Source organism: Arvicanthis niloticus, chromosome 3, assembly GCF_011762505.2.
Source record: "Arvicanthis niloticus isolate mArvNil1 chromosome 3, mArvNil1.pat.X, whole genome shotgun sequence".
NCBI classification, from domain to species: Eukaryota; Metazoa; Chordata; class Mammalia; order Rodentia; family Muridae; genus Arvicanthis; species Arvicanthis niloticus.
Window position 1 is genome coordinate 66178982 of NC_047660.1, and position 20239 is coordinate 66199220.

Here is a 20239-nt window from a genome sequence, read left to right on the forward strand (position 1 = left end):
AAGCTAAGGATGGATAAGATTCTGCACAGAGCCTTACCAATCTAAGACATAAGTGCATTGCTTTGGATAATGCATATTCCATGATGGGTAAGGAAAGCATTTTTGTCAGAACAACCTAAGACAGGCTCAGTCTTGTTAATAAACTAAAAAAAGGAGCAGAGGCAGAGAGCCTTTGGGGCTGCTTGGCAAGAAGCTGATATGGGCCAAGGACAAGGAAATGGGCTGCTTGGCAGAAATATAACACTGGCCAAGGACAAGGAAGTGGGCTTCAGGCAGAAATATGACATTAGGCTAGAACAAAGAAGTAATTTCAGACAGGAATCGAAATTTCAGGCTAGAACAAGGAAGTAGGCTTCAGACATGAAAATGACTTTGGGCTATGACAGGGAAGTTGGCTCAGATATTTTGGTCATCCTGATAAGCCCTTAGAAACAGTGATCATGGGAATGTTGACAGAATTGTGTTTAATGCCTTGCTTGTTCTTTGACTATTTGTGTTAATTGTCTTGCTTGTTTCTTGACTATTTGCAACTATTGTATTGTTAATTATTCAGCCTAGAACTGACCTTAATATATGCATGCAATTAAAATTGTATAAAAGCAAAAAGGAGGAGGGGGAATGTGATAGGGGGTTCTAGGGAGGGGAAGTGGGGAAAGGGGATGACATCTGAAATGTAAATAAATAAAATATCCAATAAAAAGGGAAAAAATAATAATAACAAAGCTATTATTTGAAAACTATGGAGGTTAGATATAGAGTAAGGGACTAAGTGGTTCAGCTAGATCTCCTTAGGAAAGGGAAATAGATTAGTCATGGGTAGATGGTGGGGACTGTAATGAAAAGATAAATGGGGAGGAGACAAGAGGGAGAAACAGGGAAGAAATATGAAAGACAGCTAAAATTCAGGGCCACTTGAGGGATAGTATTTCCATAATTCCACCTAAATCAGTAGAAACCTCCTAAGACATATACATATACACATACACACACACACACACACACACACACACACACACACACATACACACATACATATAGATGAAGACAATATAAATGAAATAGCTAAGTAATGGGGGAGAAAGAGTACCAACTGGCCATCTCTTGTCACCAATGAAGGTTCTGGTACCAGGGTTGGGTTACATCTAACTGAGTCACTGGCCAAAGGGGTCTGGTGAGAATTGCCAAATAATCCAGTCTGTTGCCAAGACTGTAAGTTACTTTCCACAAACTGATGGCAAGTCTCCAATTCTGAAGACAATATCTATACAACCTACTGAACATGGGAAAAATGGAGTTGGTGCCTACATAGAGCCTTCATCCCTCAATTTTAACATCTTTGGTACAGGAAAGAAGGTACTCTGAGAAACATAAACACCAATCCCACTACAAACCCTTTATCTACAGTGGTGTCTTGCCTGCAAGATATATTAGGGCAATGGTGGCACAGACCTCATAAGAGTAACCAACCAATATTTAGATTTGACTTAAGGCACACTCCATGAGGTGGAACCCATATTTGATACAGCTTGGATGATCAAGAACTTAAGACTAGATATCCCAGGGACCTCAGGTAAAACCAAACAATACTGGTCTACAAATAAGGGGGGAATATTTAGTAATAAATTGACTCCTAATGACATTCTGCTATACTCATAGATCAGTACCTTACTCAGCCATCATCAGAGAAGCTTCCCCCTGCAGCAGATGGGAACAAATACAGAGATCCACAGCCAGACATTTTGCAAAGAGTGAAAGACCTTGGAACATTCAGCCCTAAATGGGATGTTTTCATAAAATTCCTCCCCTCAGGGCTAAGAAAACTCCATGAAGAGAAAGCAGAAAGGATCCAGAGAAGGTGGAAGACACCAAGGAAACAGTGTCTTCCAGACAGTAAAGGACTGACACACATACAAACTCACAGAGACTGGAACAGCATGTACAGAACCTTCAGGGGTCTGTGCCAGGTGGGGTCCCAGAGTTGAGAGAGGGAATGGACACAAGCCATCATCCCTAACCTATAACTGCTCACATAAAAAAAAAAATAGTTTCCTCTAAAGGAGTCTAACAGGGTATACAAACCACAATAGATATTTACCCAGAGGCCTTGAAGTGACCATATTACAAAAAAACGCTTGCACATTAATTTTTATTCTAGCACAGTTTAGAACAGCTAAGATAGATGTCCATGACAAAGAAACTGTAGTGTGTGTCAATAATGGATACACAGATATAAAAAAAGAAAGTTATGCTAAAAGCAAGAAAGTAGATGAGACTAAAATCATCACATTAGAGGAATTAAACCAATCTTAAAAGACAAAGATGTTAGCTTCTCTCCCTCTGGCTCCTAAGCTGTATAAATATACAATGTGCAAACTCATGGAGATTAAACAGCTCATTACTAAAGGATGAATGGATCAAAGAAGAAATCAAGAAAGAAATTTTAAAGATTTCTGGAACTAATTGATAATGAAAAACAACAGAGCAAAACCTCAGGGACACATTAAAAGCAGTCCTACTGGAAAAATTTATAGCTCAAACGCCTACATTTTAAAAATTGTTTCAACCACCCACCCAAACCCATCAAATCTAGCCCAGGTCCCACATCCAGTTCCCAGCCTCATCTAGCCATCCCTGCATTTGCTGCAATCTTTCTCTATGACCCCACCAGGACCCACCTTTCCTGTCACTAACACACAGGTTCCTCCCACACTACATCAATCTGTCTACTCAGCCAGATTGCCCATATCCTTCTCCAAGGTCTAGCCTAGAAATGAATGGAACTAGAAAAGATCATATTGAGTGAGGTAACCCAAGGTCAGAAAAACATTGTATGGTCTCTTTCATCTAAGACTCTTGGTTCCAAATCCTCAAGAGTGAATACATATCCCAAAGTAACCAAAAAAACAAGAAAGTAAAAACAGACCATTGTCAGTGTCCTAGTTAGGGTTTTACTGCTATGAACAGACACCATGACCAAGGCAACTCTTATAAGAACAACATTTACTTGGGCTGGCTTACAGTTTCAGAGGTTCAGTCTATTATCACCAAGGCGGGAGCATGGCAGCACCCAGGCAGACATACTGAAGAGGAGCTGAGAGTTCAACATTGTGTTTTGAAGATGAACAGAAGACTGACTTCCAGGTAGCTGGGATGAAGATCTTAAAGCCCACTTCCACAATGACACACTTCATCCAACAAGGTCACACCTCCTCATAGTGACACTCCCTGGGACAAGCATATTCAAACCACCACAGTCAGGATGGAAGACTAGAAAAACTAAGACTAGGAAAACAATAGAGAGTAGAAAGACAGGGTACAATTGTCTGATCCTTTAAATGGGAATGGGGGATCTAATTTGGGAGTAGAGATAAATATAACAAAGGAGGGAGAAGGGATTACAGTGGGAATGTCTGAAAAGTCATAAGAAATCATACTATTAACTACCTTTTAGAAAAAACTATATTACATGTAATTCTGTATATAAAGATGCATTCATGGTTTAAATAAAATTTTATCATCTGGGCTGATAATGCTTTCTCCAAGAGAAACCTATATCTTACAAAAACCCCAACACAAGACTGTTGGGAGCTGACTTTTAGCAGAAAGCAGCTATCAGCTTTGTAGCCATCTCAAGCCATATACCCTGACATGATACTTGTTTTTCAACAGCCTACAACAGCTGAAGCACAATCTGATATCCCACATATTTTGTTTTGCTGTTTACTGCCCCGAGCTGCAAGGCACACGTGGTATCCATGCCTGCAAGGCATGTGGTTCACGTGCTATCCACATGCTATTCACGCCATACATGCCTATAAGGCGCACATGGTATCCAAGCCTGCAAGGCACATGGTGCACGTGCTATCCACGCTATACATGCCTGTAAGGCTTACGTCAAATCCACATCTGCAAGGCATGTGGCAAAAGCCTATAAATACCCCAGATTTCCCTTCAATAGAGAGACAAAGGGAGACAATGAAAGAGACAATAAAGGAGAGAGAGACACAATAAATGAGACTTGAGACTTGATCAGACCCTCTGTCTTGTCTCCATTCTTTGAGTCCTCTCTCTCTCTCTCTCTCTCTCTCTCTCTCTCTCTCTCTCTCTCTTTCTCTTTCTCTCTCAACCCGGACCTGCAGAACAGAGCGGGCCGTTACAGTTTGGCTGCCCAACGTGGGGCAGCTCAGTCATTACAGTTTGGCGCCCAAAGTGAGGCTCCAGTAAGCTTTACAGTTTGGCGCCTAACGTGGGGCAGCTCGGGCATTACAGTTTGGTGTCCAATGTGGGGCAGCTTGGTCCTTACAGTTTGGCCCCCAAAGTGAGGCTCCAGTAAGTTTTACACAAAGCATGAGAAGTTCTCTTGACTTGTTGGTCAATAATGTCCAAAAGACTTCCAAAACATTACAAACAATTTCTATTGCCCTTGGTTGACCCCCAGTTGTGGAAGTTAAGTCCCTATTGCTGAAGATGCCATGCACATTGGACACAGGACCCATAGAACCCTGAGCTAAAAGGGGCCATGCAAGCTTCCAAATGAGGGAGGAAACCAACAGTCCTACCCAGCCATGATACCTATGAACCACAAACACCAGAATGACACCATAACCCTAAGGATGCAGTAGTAGTGCACATACCTTGGCAGTAACCAAAAGTTCTCTAATTGGACTTACTACTGACTTAACAAGACAAAAATTATACCTGGCACTTGAAATCTAGCCAACTCCTCAGGAGTAATGAAGCCATGGAACTGAGAGGAGAAACTACAACCATTTTACTAGCCCATCTTAATCCCTAATTGCATCCTAAATATTTCTCCTTATACTCAGAGATTAGTTTAGTCCTTGCCCTTCATTAAGGAAACTTCTCTTTGAACAAATGGAGACCATTACAAAAAGGAAACACAACCAACCAAAATGGAGAGTTTTGGCGCCCAGTTCCAGTGGATACATTTAGAAAACACTTCTGTGCCTAAAGCTCAGGGAATATTGTAGAAATGGGAGAAGAAAGATTGTAAGAGCCAGAGAATTAGAGAGTTTGTAGTAAGATTGAAGCTCCTATGAATGTCAGAACTTACACCTATAGTCAGACAAAATGAGTGCTTAAATAGCTGAACAAGGACAATAGACATGCCAAAGTGAATGACAGAAAGACCAGAAGGCCTCCACAAAGAATTACAACCAACTATGGAATGCTGAGAGATGAAGAAATAGTTTTTCCCATAGAGGAGAACATCAATGTGTTATCTAAAACACCAAACAGTTAGCCCTGAAAACATACACACAAATAGCATTGTACAGACTGAGTACTTTTTACTTAGGAATATATATGCATACAAGTGTGTGTGTGTGTGTGTGTGTGTGTGTGTGTGTGTGTGTGTGTGTGTGTGTGATGCATTTTTTTTGAATAGAAATGATACCATAAGCTCATATATTTAAATGCTTCTTCATTAGGGAGTGGTGCTACTTGATGGTAATTAGGAGGTGTGGCCTTGTTGAAGGAAGTGTGACCTTAATGGAGGAAGTGTGTCAGTGGGAGTAGGCTTTGGGGTTTCAAAAGCTCAAAAAAGGCCCAGTGTCTCTCTCCTTCCTGCTGTCCATGGATCAGGATGTAGAACTCTTGGCTCCTCCAGCACCATGTCTGCCTGTGAATAGAAAATTTGAAGAAATGTGGGTTTTGTATACTTGCAAAAAAACTTAATAAATTAACACAACACACTTACTGAAATAAACAAATGGACTGAACCTCTGAAACTGTAAGCAAGCTTCAATTAAATGTTTTTCTTATAAGAGTTACCACAGTCATGCTGTCTCTTCACAGCAGTAGAACACTGACTAAAACAGCATGTAACTATTAAGGAAAAAAGAAGCCACAAATCTGAAAGAGATCAGAGAGGGTTATATAAGAGAGGTGTTTGGGAAGGTTTGGAGGGAGGAAAGGAAAAAGGGAAATTACATCCTTACATCATAATCTCAAAAAAACATTTCTTTAACTTTATAAAAATATTTTTAAAAACAAAGGACACAAAGTTGAGTGGGCAAGGGAGAGGCACAGATCTGGGATAAGCTAAGAGAGAAGAATATGATCAAAACCTATTGTACAGAACTAGAACCTTGGGGCTGGAAAAATGGCTCGACGTGTTAGGAACAGTAACTGCTCTTCTAGAGGACCTGAGTTTTCCAGAGCTAGCCAGTCAGTCAACATGGACACCTCGACTGGAGGAATGAGGATGATTATAGGAAAGGCAAAAAGAAGATGCAAGAGACAGGTATGGGAGGGTTGCTGGTCAATACCATGACAGCGAGCAAGAGTATTTTCTCAATGTCTTTTAAAGGCAAGCAACACAAAGCATGTCCAATCCCAGGACGATAAACAATACCACAAATCCTTACATGGTGAGTTTATGGTACACAGTATGTATGTTTGACTAAGGCCATTTCCTCAAGGATGCCTGCATAAGCAGAGAAACTTGGCAGGGGATAATGCACATCTTAATTAAAAACCAAGACAGATGTAGGCAAACTCATTCACGATTAATCACAAGTAAGAATTCAGCCAAAGTTAACTCCGGAAGTGCTTCCCACAACCACATGGTGGCTCACAACCATCTGTAAAGGGATGCAATGCCTTCTTCTAGTGTGTCTGCAGTATACTCATACAAATAAAATAAATAAATATTTTTTAAAAAACTAGAACCTCCTAAATAACTCATAAAAATAAATTTAAGTAAGCTAATAAATAATAAAGCAAAGAAGATACTGTTTGTGTGTGAAATGTGGAAGCAAATTTGTCAATAACAAATGAAACTACAGAGACGGAGTCAGAAAGGGTGGGCAGAAGGCTCGAAGAAATGTGGGGTTTGTATAATTGCAAAAAACTTAATGAAATAAAGATAGTGACTCCCATAGAGAATGCTTGAGATACTGTATGTGGGATGGAGGGGGTGCAGCGAGATAGCTTAGGAGCTAAAAGTGCTTGCCACCAAGTCTGGCAACACAGCTCTGACTCCCAGAATCCCACTCTCAAAAGTTGTCCTCTGAACTAAACATGAGCACCTAAATACCTGATGCATACACATACATGTACATAAGCAATAAATAAATAAATTTAAAAGCATGGGATACATGGGTCAGTTGACGATAACAAAGCCAGAGGTTGAGACCACAACTGCAATCCTGGTACCTGGGAGGTTCCAAATTAGTTTCAAAGTAGTTCAAAATTTGTTTCAACTGCATGTGACCAAGTATCAAACAAAATAAACTATGAAATAATTTTTTTAAACAGTCAAGGGGCCCTGGGAGTCAGGTCTATGTTTCTCTTAGTCTGTAGAGATCTATCAAAGCACCTTAGTCATTCAAAATAAGCTTAATTTTATAATAGATAGGTGTGCTCATAAAAAATCTTCACCTTTAATAATCATGCTCCTCGATCATCTTCATCTTCCTTTGCCCCTTCCTCCTCCTCCTTCCTTGCCTTGCGCCTAGACCCATGCCTCACCACGACCTCCCCCCCCTTTTCCTTCTCTTCTTCCTCCAATTTCATAATTGGTTCTGCAAGCAAAAGGAAACTGCAGATATGAAGTCATCAAGTCCCGATAAACCCCACAGACATTGCCCCACCTGGCATTACTAAACTGGAGAAAGCTAGAAAGGAAGTCTCCCAGGAGACAGATTACAGACATGAGTGCTGCCTTCTCACAGGGGTGCTGTTACAACAGTCCCACACTAAAGAGCTCACACACAAACTGCCTCTGGGGAAAACAAACCAAAAACAGACCACAGCAGAGACCACCTTCAGTAACAGCCTCAACCTTCCCCAGTCACAAGCAAATGGGAGGAGAAAATGCACAAATAATAAATCAGTCAAGTTTCAGTCTCTCAGTCTGCTGCATCTTCTCCCATCGGCTCCTCACAAAGGCTGGTGCTGACCCTGTGCCATGTAGAGCTCTCTCCAGCCACAGAGCACATCTCTTCTCTCAGACCGAAACAGGACCTTCTTCCATGGATGCTGGCACCTCCTGATGAGAGTCACTCACCCTTCCATATCAGCCACGGTATGAGTCCCATCTTTCAAGTCATCTGGAGGCTTGATGGCTAACACAGAGGGGTGCTAAACAGACAGGAGACAGGACTCTGTCCCCAAACACCTACATTTCAGATACACGCAAAGACCAGGGCAGAGCCATAAGTCATGTCTTCACTCTGTCACCTCTCAGTCTGCTCTTTACTTAATTCTTGCACATAAACTTCTTTCTGCTCTCCAACAATGTTTCCCTCTGTCCTGTTAAATCATGTGACACTACCTCTCCGGCTGTTCACTGGCTACATCTTTACATCTTTCTCCCAAACTCTTCCTCACTAGCAACGGTTCACTAACTGTGATCCAGGTTGGGTGAGAGTGTCTTGGAGTCTGTGGTGGTTCTAGCTGTGCTCCCTTCTGTGTGGTCCTTGTCAGTAAGTCACTTCCTCAGCTCTACCCACAATTCCAAGGTTAGATTAAGCTAGTTGGAACCTGGTTGTTATGGATATTTTGAATGGATAATCCAGACTGGTTACTAAAAGCTTTGTATTCTTCTCATGTTTTGTTGTTTTTCGAGACAGGGTCTCACTACATGTCCATGCCTGACATGTAACTCACTTTGTAGACCAGGGTAACAGCAAAGTCATAGAGATCCGCCTGCTCTGCCTCCCGAGAGCTAGGTTTAAAGGCTTGCACCACCACACAACCAGCCCTGGGGCTTTATATTCTTTTTGGAATTTCTTCTTCTCTTGTCTCATATTTCATTACAACACTTTCTCTTACATACACACGCACATGTGCACAGGCGCGTGCACACACACACACACACACACACACACACTTATGTATTCATTTTAGTGTAGTTCCTCTTTACATTATTTTTGGTTTAAAACCCTTATTGTAAAATTCAGGAAAAGGACAAGAACTAAGATTTTTGAGTAGAGTTAGGATCAAACCCCCACTCCAAAAAAATTCTTGAAGATTAAAGGATGTTGCAAACATACATAGAAAACATATGTAAAAATGTATCAATGGTAATTCCTACTGAGAGGGATTCAAATATGCCACTTCAAAGTATGTTCCTTTTGATCTGTAAGTGGTGCCATGCACATGTAATTCCAGTGCTTGCAAGCTAGAGACAGGGAAACAAGAGCTCAAAGCCAGACAGGGCTACCTGTGACCCTGCTTCAAAAAAAATTTTTTTTAAACAATTAAATCCACTTTAGCACAAAGATTATTTTGGGCTGCCGGGAGGTGGTGGCACACGCCTTTAATCCCAGCACTTGGGAGGCAGAGGCAGGCGGATTTCTGAGTTTGAGGCCAGCCTGGTCTACAGAGTGAGTTCCAGGACAGCCAAGACTACACAGAGAAACCCTGTCTCAAAAAACAAAAAAACAGAAAAAAAAAAAGATTATTTTTGGCTGAGTAATTTGAACAATGAAGACACTGCAGATTTAGCCAGGTGATGGTGATGCAGCCCTCTAATTCCAGCAGGAAAGCAGAGGCAGGCAGATCTCTGAGTTTGAGGCCAGCCTGGTCTACAGAGTGTTTTCCAAGGCTACATAGAGAAACACTATCTCAAAAAAATTTTTTTAATTAAAAAATAAATAAATAAATAAACAAAGATACTTCAGATGTAAAATGAGCTTCCTGCCTTCTCCCTTTCTCCAGAAGCACAGCTTAAGTTTCCTCTTGTAACTGTAACACAAACTTCAGTATGTAAAAAATAAGTTGTGATGAATATTTTCCCACATGTGACTGTTTCTATTTCCCTGACCAAGCATAGAAGATAGCTCACCACTCTACGCAGCATCAGCTGGAGTCTGCAGAGGCCTTGCTACCATTAGCTTCCCTGTGTGCTTGTCTCCTCAGTCAGTTACCCCTAGAAACCCAAGCCCCTCCCCTTATCTAATCACTTTCCCACGACTGCCTTCTGTTAAAGTGGTGTGTATGTTCCAGGACCAAACCTTCTTAGGATTTCTTTCTTTTCTGTGAAGTTTCATTGTGCATACTAAATAAACTTACTCCCTATTTTAAAAAGTAAATAATAATGATGAAGAAAACTCTCATGATAAAATAATAGGCAGTGAAAGAACCATGGGTAATTTTGTAGATTAACAGAAACAAACTGACTCTTTGACTGACTGTCGAACTTGCACAAAAGCTGAGTGGGTGGCTCGATTGGTAGAGGGACTGGCGTGGTTTCTAGCACTGTCTGCATACCTGGCATGGTGGGAACTTTTTGTAGTGCCAGTACAACCATGGAGGTGGGAAGATCAGACTCAACCATCCTTGGCTACGTAATGAGGCCAAGACTAATGTAGGTTACTGGTCATACCTCAAATAGATGCAGTTCACTACATCTGTGTTTTGTATTTAAAGGGTGTTTTGCCTTTTAATTTTTTTCTTTATGTATGTGTGTGTGGTGTGTGTGTGTATCTGTGGAGTGAGTGTTTGTGTGTTTATGTATGGTATGTATGTGATAAGCATGTGTGCATCTGGTGTGTGTAGTGTATGTATGGGGTGAGGTGTGTGTGGTGTGTACATGTGTGGTGTTGTATGTGTATGGTATGTGTGTGTATGATGTGTGTGTGTGTGCTGTGTATAATATGGGGGTGTGAGTGTCTCTAGATGGGTGTGGTATATGTGTGTATTATGTATATGTGTGTATGTGTGTATGCTGTGTGGTGTGTGTGTGTATGTGTCTGGTTTGGGGAGGCTGTATGTGTGTGTGTGCGCACGCACGCACGCAAATGTGCGTGTGTGTATATGGCTGTGTGTGTATGTGGAAGGCAAGGACATCTTAGAGGAGTCAGTCCTTTCTTTCCACCTTGTTGAGGAGGGATCTCTCTTGTTTCAGCTATACACTCTACTCCTGGCTAGCTGTCCTGGGATCTTCTTTGCCATTCTCATGTCCCCTGCTCCCAACTCACCACTCTATTCACATCTATCCTCACTTCCCATCTCTCTGGCCAAGGAATGCTGAGGTTACAACTGTGCACCAGGATATCAGGCTTTCCAACCTGGTGTCTGGGAATTGAACGTGGGTCATCAGGTCACATGAATACCAGCTCTGTCCACTGAATCTAGTAGAACTCTAACTGTTAAACTCACTATTCAAACCAATGTTTACTAAATCATTTTGGTTTGCTATTTGTTGATGTTCAGTAAAACAGAAAACTTGTGGACAGGCAACCACAAGGCTTTGTTGGAAGCCACACTCCATTATGGCTGTGAGATTTCTCTGTCATTTAACCTCTGGAGATCATGAAAACTCTACCTGGATGTACATGACATTATTACACTAAGACCTGTTTAATTTTGCTTTGTTTTTTAATTTTGTGATTAACTAGAATATCAGTGTATTTCACTCTCTCATCTTTCCAGACATTCCCATGACCTCCTTAAGATGCATGGCCTCTTGTTCTTAAATTCCTCTTACATGTATAAGTATATGCATATAAAACTTTAGTCTGTGGGGTTTAGTACCACACTCCAGTGAGGAAGAGGTTGCGGTGTTGTAACTATTTCAGTGCCAGAACTGAAGTCAGCCCATTGTATATGCTGCTGTCCAGTGCTTTCCATGGACCCTACCTCCACCCAAATGAGGCTTCACCAGTACTTAGTTTCTTTCCTCTTCTGACATATTTCTTCCTTCCTCACTTTCCTTGGCTCTGGCTCTCTATTCTCCCCTCTTTCATCTCCACATTTCTATCCCTTTATAAAGGGCATTAAATAATCACAGAGCCATGTCTAGGAAATATTAATAAATCAAAATTACAACATAGAGGATGGCTCCCCTGCAGATACCAACCTTCATGGTTAAAAATCTGTGATAATGGACATGACCCAGAGGGAATAGTGTTGACAAAAAGGCAGGAAGTTTGCCTATTGATATTAATAATTAACTGAAGAAGAAAAAAGAATGACAGAAAAAAATTGCTGCTAGAATGAATTCGCATCAAAGAGACATTCAGTGTTTACAAACACTCCTCCTATTAAAACTCCCTGTCACCTGAGGATGGGCTTGAGAAATACTGTCCTCTCTACCTCGGGTGGGTGGGCTGCACTTCACACTGAGAATGGACTACAACTCACTAGCAATGGGAACTTTTGCAAAGAAATTACTCTTGCTGGACAGTAACTAGAGAACATTCTAGCTACACTGGAGTGTAGCTCAGTGTAGATATTTGCCTCGAATAGACAAGGGCCTAGACTCAATGGGGGTAGGAAAGAGAAGAGGAGAAGAAAGATGAGGAAAAAGAGAAGAAAAAGAAGAGCAGGCAGAGGAGAAGGAGGAAGACCAGGAGAAGAAGAAAAGGGAGAAAGAAAGAAATTCCTTGACATAAGCAAGAAGATAGTATGAAAAGTAACTTAGAGATATATGTTGAGGGGTGATGAAGAGAATCTACTCTGAAAGAGACACTCGGGAAGAAAATGTAAAACTCTATCAATACGTCCTCCCAGCGACGTACAGGAAAAGACCAAATCTGCAGGAAAGGAAAAAGTGTTCTTCAAATAAAGATCCTGGTGTTGAGCCAGACCCAACTCCCCAGAACTCACACAGCCCAGATCAAAATGCTGTATCAAATTTCCTTTGCTCCCATTCAAAATGAAGAAATATGCATACAATTCTTGATTTGATTTCTAATAATTAGCAAGGAAGAATTTGATTTCTAATAATTGGAGGAAGACTCAGCATTTCAGTCATAGGGATAAGCTATCTTTTTTTTTTTTTTTTTTTTTTTTTTTTTGTGTGTGTGTGTGTGTTTTGAGACAGGGTTTCTCTGTGTAGCCCTGGCTGTCCTGGAACTCACTCTGTAGACCAGGCTGGCCTCGAACTCAGAAATCCGCCTGCCTCTGCCTCCCAAGTGCTGGGATTAAAGGCGTGTGCCACCACCGCCCGGCGGGATAAGCTATCTTACTGTGAGATGATAAACTATTTCTTTTGGTCTATCATTCTCTTGGGTACTTGAGTGGTACCAAACAATTTCCTGGAGGCTTATTTAGGGGAAGATATAACTGACTAACCCTTCTTATTGTAAGCAGAGCCCCAAAAAGCTAGAACGCCAGTGACTCACAGGCCAGAGCTGCCACCTGAGCCATCGGTGCTGAAGGCCTACTCAAGAATGTACTGCAGAACTCAGGCAGAACATGAGTCCTGCTGGGCTCCTAGAGCTTGGAAACTGAGCAGAGGGAGCCAGAATCTATAACTCACATCTGGAAAAGAAAGGTGTTCCCTTTCTGAAGTTCAGCTGTCATCGGTTGGTTTTCTTCTCTTTTTCTCAGATAGCTCAGGATAGCCAAAACTCACTACATCCCTAAGGAGGATCTTGAATTCCTGATCATCTTGCCTGTACCACTCAAGCACTGGAAATAACAGTGTCACTCTTGGCTTTAAAATGTCTTTAGTTTCTTTTTTTTTTTAAATAAAATTCACTGCCACCATTTGTTCATTGAAAGGGAAAAAATGGAGATGGAGATATATTTCAGCAGCAATGTGATTGCTGTCATGAGATATTATGTAGTACTACAAATGTGGAAGAGAGAAGGAGAGGGAAAGAAAGAAAGAAAGAAAGAAAGAAAGAAAGAAAGAAAGAAAGAAAGAAAGAAAGAGTGAATGAATAAATGAATGAATGAATCTCTGTGCTCATGTGCTTTCAGTTACAATGCTCCTGAAAAAGATCACAGGTCCTCCATATTAGTCACAGCTCCACAGAACTTCCCCATCACCACCCCAGGTTCCCACAGTCTACTCCACTTCTCCTCACTTGCATGTCATCTATCCTAACCCCTGCTTATCTGTTCTCTAGATCTCCCAAAGATGGAAAGAGTCAACTACACACTCTTGACTGAGTTCATCCTCACAGGAGTTCCCCACCCTCCAAGGCTGAGGACATTCCTGTTGGTGTTCTTTTTGCTGATCTACATCCTGACTCAGCTGGGGAACATGCTCATCCTCATCACTGTCTGTGCTGACACACAGCTCCATGTGCGCCCCATGTACATCTTCCTTGGGACACTCTCTGTCATCGACATGGGCATCTCTACCATCATTGTCCCCCGTCTCATGATGAACTTCACTCCAGGCATTAAGCCCATCCCATTTGGGGGATGTGTGGCCCAACTTTATTTCTATCACTTTCTGGGAAGCTCCCAGTGTTTCCTATACACCACAATGGCCTATGACAGGTACCTGGCCATATGCCAACCCTTGCGTTACCCAGTCCTCATGTCTGCTAAGCTGAGTACCTTGCTGGTGGCTGGAGCTTGGGTGGCTGGCTCAATCCATGGAGCAATCCAAGCCATTCTAACCTTCCGCTTGCCCTACTGTGGTCCCAACCAGGTGGATTACTTCTTCTGTGACATTCCTGCAGTTCTGAAACTAGCCTGTGCAGATACCACAGTCAATGAGTTGGTGACCTTTGTGGACATTGGAGTGGTGGTTGCCAGTTGTTTCTCCCTGATCCTTCTTTCCTACATCTATATCATTCGGGCCATCCTGAGAATCCGCACAGCTGATGGAAGGCGAAGGGCCTTCTCAACATGTGGAGCCCATGTGACTATTGTTACCGTGTACTACGTGCCCTGTGCCTTCATCTACCTGCGACCTGACAGCCACAGCACCCTAGATGGAGCAGCTGCTCTCTTCCCCACAGCCATCACACCTTTCCTCAATCCCCTCATCTACACTCTGAGGAACCAGGAGGTAAAGTTGGCCTTGAGGAGAATAGTAGGAGGCCAAAGCACTAAGAGTGAGGTCTGAGTACCTCTTCTCTTCTGAGGAGACACCCAGGTTTCCACTCAGTCTTGTGTTTAGGTTTTAGTGAGGCTTCCTGTTTCTTCTCATTGGTGGAGCCTGCCACACAGATCCATACAATGAGATGGAGCATAGATGAAGGGAAAGCACAACCTCCCAGCCGTTCTTAGTTTCTCCTCCAGACAAACAGCTCCAGCTGCCACAAAAGTAGATGTTAACACTCAATCACCCAACCTTGTTGGCACATTTGGCATTCTAAAAGCATCCAATGATCCCTTGGTGTCCTGGCCATCCTCAGTCAAACCCACCTACAATAATCTCTAGTTCCCAGTTCAATCTATACCTCAACATCTAGTGTTAAGCAAGGAACTATGGGTGTTTGCTGGGTTCCTACCAGGCCTGACTTGAGATACTCTAAGGCTACCACAGTAGGTGAATGGATGAAGAGAGACTCTTTCCTGATAAAGGTATAAACCTTCTTTTGAAATAGTCCTTTTTGCACTAAACAATCCAGAAGAAAGAATGCAATAGGGTCTCTACAAATATTTCAAGAACTCTCACCAGGTGGTAATGATGCATCCCTTTAATCCCAGCACTCAAGAGGTAGAAGAGTTCAAGGACACCCTAGTCTACAGAGTGAATTTTAGGACAGCCAGAGCGAAACACTGTTTTAAGAAACGTGTGTGTGAGAGAGAGAGAGAGTGTGTGTGTGTGTGTGTGTGTGTGTGTGTGTGTGTGCATGTGTACTATATATATGTATGTATATTTCAAAGGTATATTTCCTATGCCCAAAACTAAAACCCAATGTGAAATGCTACATGGAGAGAAAACTAGGAAATGGATCAGAGCACCAGCATAACTAGTCAAAATGAGCACTTCGTGGTCCATGGGTGCCAGATGAGCAAGCTTTCCCTGAGCTGCCAGGGCCTAAAAGTGTGAGCGAATTTCATGAGATCTTTGGTTTGGGCCCATTAGCACCTGCTCCTTCTTTGCATTTTTTTTCCTCTGTGTCTCTGCTTTGTCCTCTGGCTTTTCAGCTTGAATAGTGGCTCTAACCACGTGCCACATCTCAATACCTATACTCCAAACTCTCTCAGGCAAGTTTGGTCCTGTGAACACTTATTCCAAAGGGACTCACCACTAGTTTAACTCTTCAAGAGACAGTAATTTATCTTTTCTCTTAGATGAAGCTTGTCCTCAGTGTTTTGCTCAGAAAATAGGCAATTCACCAAGTAACAGATTCCTCTTGCCACAATATTCCTTAGGAACTCTCTTAAATCTCTATGACAGTGGATGAATAATAAATTATAAGAAATAAGCTTAAGTTTGCAGCTAGTAAGGCAAAAAGTTTATCCAAAGAATGCAAATTATACCTCTTTTTTTCTTTTTACTAACTCATCAGTATAATTGCTATTGTCACTGTGATTTAACAATTAATAAATCATCATTACAATGATCCATAAACCTATAATAAAACACACATCAAAACAAAATGATTTTGAGCATATTGCCAGTGCTTTGGAAGATAGATAGGTAGGTAGATAGATAGATAGATAGATAGATAGATAGATAGATAGATAGATTTCAGTTGTATAGTATTTGTTTAATATCCTGTAAGATCTGGGTTTGACCTACCAAACCTACAAAATATCCAGAAAACACCATGTTCTGTAAAGAATTGTACCACGTGTGCATTGTTGGTGAGAATGAACAACAGTACACTGTAGAAAGCAATATGAAGCTTCCTCAGAGAACCACAATTAGAACATGGGTATAACTCATCATTTTCACTCTTGTACTGTCCTACCTTGCTTTCTACTCTTTTTTAAAGATTTTAATATATATATACATGTGTGTGTGTGTATGTATGTATGTATGTATGTATGTATGTATGTATGTATGTATACACTGTAGCTGTCTTCAGACACACCTGAAAAGGGCATCATGTTCCATTACAGATGGTTGTGAGCCACCATGTGGTTGCTGGGAATTAAACTCAGGACCTCTGGAAGAGCAGTCAGTGCTCTTAACCACTGAGCCATCTCTCCAGACCGCTTTCTACTCTTATGATAAAATACTGACCATGGATGCTTGGAATAGAATGTGCTTATTTGGTTTAGATACCTTGATTACAGTTGCTCACTGGGAGAAGTCAGAATAGGACCCTGGAGCAGAAACTGAAGCAAAGGCTGTAGAGGAACACTACCTACTGACTTTCTCTCTATGAATTGCTCAGACTACTTCCTTATACCTCCCAGAACCACTATGCAGGGGTAGCACTGCACACAATAAACTGGATCCTTCTTATCAATCATCAACCTAGAAAATGCCCCCATAGACTTGTCTACAGGCTTATGTAATGAGACATTTTCTTCAAGTGCCGGGATTGCAGGTGTGTGCTTCTATATCTGGCATCTCAGTTGAGGGTCCCTCTTCCCATAAGACTCAGTTTGTACCAAGTTGACAAAAACTAACCAGAAAATTTTACTAAAAATAAAGTCCCAAAAAAGTATTTCTTCATCTACATTCATAGGAACATTCTTCAGAACAGCCATAAGATGGAATCAGCCCAACTTGACCATGGATAAATGAATGAATAAACAAAATGTGAGGTGTACATACAATGAAATATTATTCAGCCTTAAGAAGTAGAGAACTCACCAGGCAGTGGTGGTGCACGCCTTTAATCCCAACACTTGGGAGGCAGAGGCAGGCAGATTTCTGAGTTCAAGACCAGCCTGGTCTACAGAGTGAGTTCCAGGACAGCCAGGGCTATACAGAGAACCCTGTCTCGAAAGAAAAGAAAAGAAAAAAACCAAGAAGTGGAGAACTCTTCAAACACAAACATATAAATAAGAAATAGAAATAAACATTTTAAAATACATTTCCCATAGTTAGTAAATTAGAAGACCTTAATGAAGCCAGAAACAGAAGCACATACCTGTAATCCTGGCATCCACAGAAACATCTCATTACACAGGTCTGTAGACAAGTCTATGGGACATTTCTTGACTAGTGATTAATGAGGAGAGTCCAATTTATTGTATCAGAAGAATTAAGGATACAAAATGAGATTCTATAATGCCCATGATTATAAACAAACAAGATAATTTTTTTTTTAAATAGGGGACTGGAGAAATAGCTCAGTGGTTAAGAGCACTGACTGCTCTTCAAGAGTCCTGAGTTCACTTCCCAGCAACCACATGGTTGCTCACAACCATCTGCAGTGGGGTCTAATGCCCTCTTCTGGTGTGTCTGAAGAGAGCAATGGTGTACTCATATATGTTAAATAATAAAGAAATCTTTTTTAAAAAATTTAAAAAATAAACAAGAAAATCCTAGCTCCAGATTCACAGTCCATGAACCCTCTTTGTTTCTGAAGCACCTTTGAAAAGTAAGTTGCTTGTACTCTTTCCCACCCCCAACATGTGGCCATCTCCATACCCACAGGCCACACTCCAGAACCATGGTTAAAGAGCCATTTAAACAGTACAGCCACCAGCTGTACCAAGTCTACTTCCCAATCAAAGGCAAACCAGATTCTCATATCATACACAGAAACCTAAGAAAGAAAGCCACATGCCCAGGTCAAATTGCAAAGACAAAAACAATATGAATGATCAAGAGACCAAGTCTCTCATCAAACCCACTAATCTTATAGAAACATTCTCTAAGAAGAACTATCTAGATGAACAACCAGGAGGTAAAATTTAAAAGAAAAATCATAAATTTTGCCAAGGAATTTAAAGAAGACATAAACATTTTACTGAACTCTAAGAGAATGGCAATAAACACTTGAATGATGTCTAAGAAAATACAGATACATGACTTATGAAATGGTAAATATTCCTCAGGATTTGAAAAGTGAAGTTAATAAAGAGATAGAAACATTGAAGATGCCAGGCAGTGGTGGTGCACTCCTTTAATCCCAGCACTTGGGAGGCAGAGGCAGGCGAATTTCTGAGTTCGAGGCCAGCCTGGTCTACAAAGTGTGTTCCAGGACTATACAGAGAAACTTTGTTTTGAAAAACCACAAAGAAAGAAAGAAAGAAAGAAAGAAAGAAAGAAAGAAAGAAAGAAAGAAAGAAGAAAAGAAATAAAGAAACATTAAAGATAACACATTAAAACATTAATGTGGAAAAAAATTAATATGTCAATTATAAAATTCAGAGGAAAGTCTTTCTTTTTGGTTTTTTGAGACAGGGTTTCTCTGTGTAGCCCTGGCTGTCCTGGAACACACTCTATAGACCAGGCTGGCCTCAAACTCAGAAATCCACCTGCCTCTGCCTCCCAAGTGCTGGGATTAAAGGCATGCACCACCACCGCCCAGCCAGAGGAAAATCTTAAAGCAGAAGGACCCAAGCAGAAGCTAGAATGCCAAGGCTCAGACATAAAGCAGAGCACCTAGACTAAATAAGCCAAGAGAGCTTTAAAATTAAAGCAGAGGAGAGGAACAGGAATAAAGTATGAAATGCCTTTAACAAACAAGATTTTTTAACTATACATATTGATGAGGAATAAGAATACCAGGTCACCAGGTGGTGGTGATGCACACCTTTAGTTTGAGGCCAGCCTGGTCTACAGAGTAAATTACAGGATAGCCAAGGCTACACAGAGAAAGCCTGTCATGAAAACAAAATAAAAAATTAAAGCAATGACATACTAGTAACTAAACAGTGCTTCTTCTAGAAAATTCTAGAATAAAAAGAAGAACTCACACACAAAAGACATAGATGGTAAGAAACAAACTCAGGGCTGAGATCAATACAATGGAAACAACAACAAAAAGGAGTCAATGAAAGAAAGAGTTGGTGCTCTGAGAAAATCAGTAGGATTGACATACCCTTATCCAAATTAACTAAGAAGAAACAAATTAACAAAATTAAGTAGAAGGGGGCACATAACAACAGACACCAAGGAATTCCAGGGAATCCTAAGGGCAGTCTTTAAAAAGCTGTTCTTCTCCAAACTGGTAAATCTACAGTGAAAAAAGATAGCCATAAAGATGCAGTGAATGGCACTAAAATGCTGGTGGCAACCAATTCTGTCTAATTGGAAACAGTAGGAAATTGTGCCTGGTACTGGAAACCTAGCCAACTTCCCAGGAATAGTGAGGCTGTGGGCCTTAGAGAAGAATCTACTACCGCCACTTTGCTAGACCAGCGTAATTTCAACTTTATTCTAGATATTATCCTTATACCCCAGGGAAGTGTAGCCACCACACTTCAACAAAGAAGCTTCTCTCACAGCAAACGGAAGCCATCGCAGATAAGTATGACTGGACACAGTGCTAAGATCAATGGGTTGTAAGGAGCTGAGCCCTCATGGATTAGAGTAGGCTTCAGACATGAAAATGACTTTGGGGTAGGACAGTAAAGTTGGCTCAGATGTATTGGTCATCCTGATAAGCCCTTAGAAACAGTGATCACGGGAGTATTCACGTAATTGGGTTTAATGCTTTGC

At 41.2% G+C, this 20239-nt stretch overlaps 1 protein-coding gene across 1 annotated transcript; it reads left to right on the forward strand.

Annotated features, from left to right (window-relative positions):
- The first annotated feature begins 7775 nt into the window (after positions 1-7775).
- On the forward strand, positions 7776-18125 carry LOC117706009 (olfactory receptor 10G3). Its single transcript, XM_076931040.1, has 2 exons — positions 7776-8050; positions 13830-18125. The coding sequence occupies exons 1-2, from the start codon at positions 8002-8004 to the stop codon at positions 14780-14782; spliced, it is 1002 nt and encodes a 333-aa protein (XP_076787155.1). The 5' UTR covers positions 7776-8001; the 3' UTR covers positions 14783-18125.
- Positions 18126-20239: the final 2114 nt, after the last annotated feature.

Excerpts from the sequence above, each read along its gene's own strand:
- LOC117706009 (XM_076931040.1), top strand. The coding sequence starts at position 8,002 with ATGCTGGCACCTCCTGATGAGAGTCACTCACCCTTCCATATCAGCCAC. Across the intron at positions 8,051-13,829 it reads ACCCTTCCATATCAGCCACG|ATCTCCCAAAGATGGAAAGA; the intron begins GTATGAGTCCCA and ends TCTGTTCTCTAG.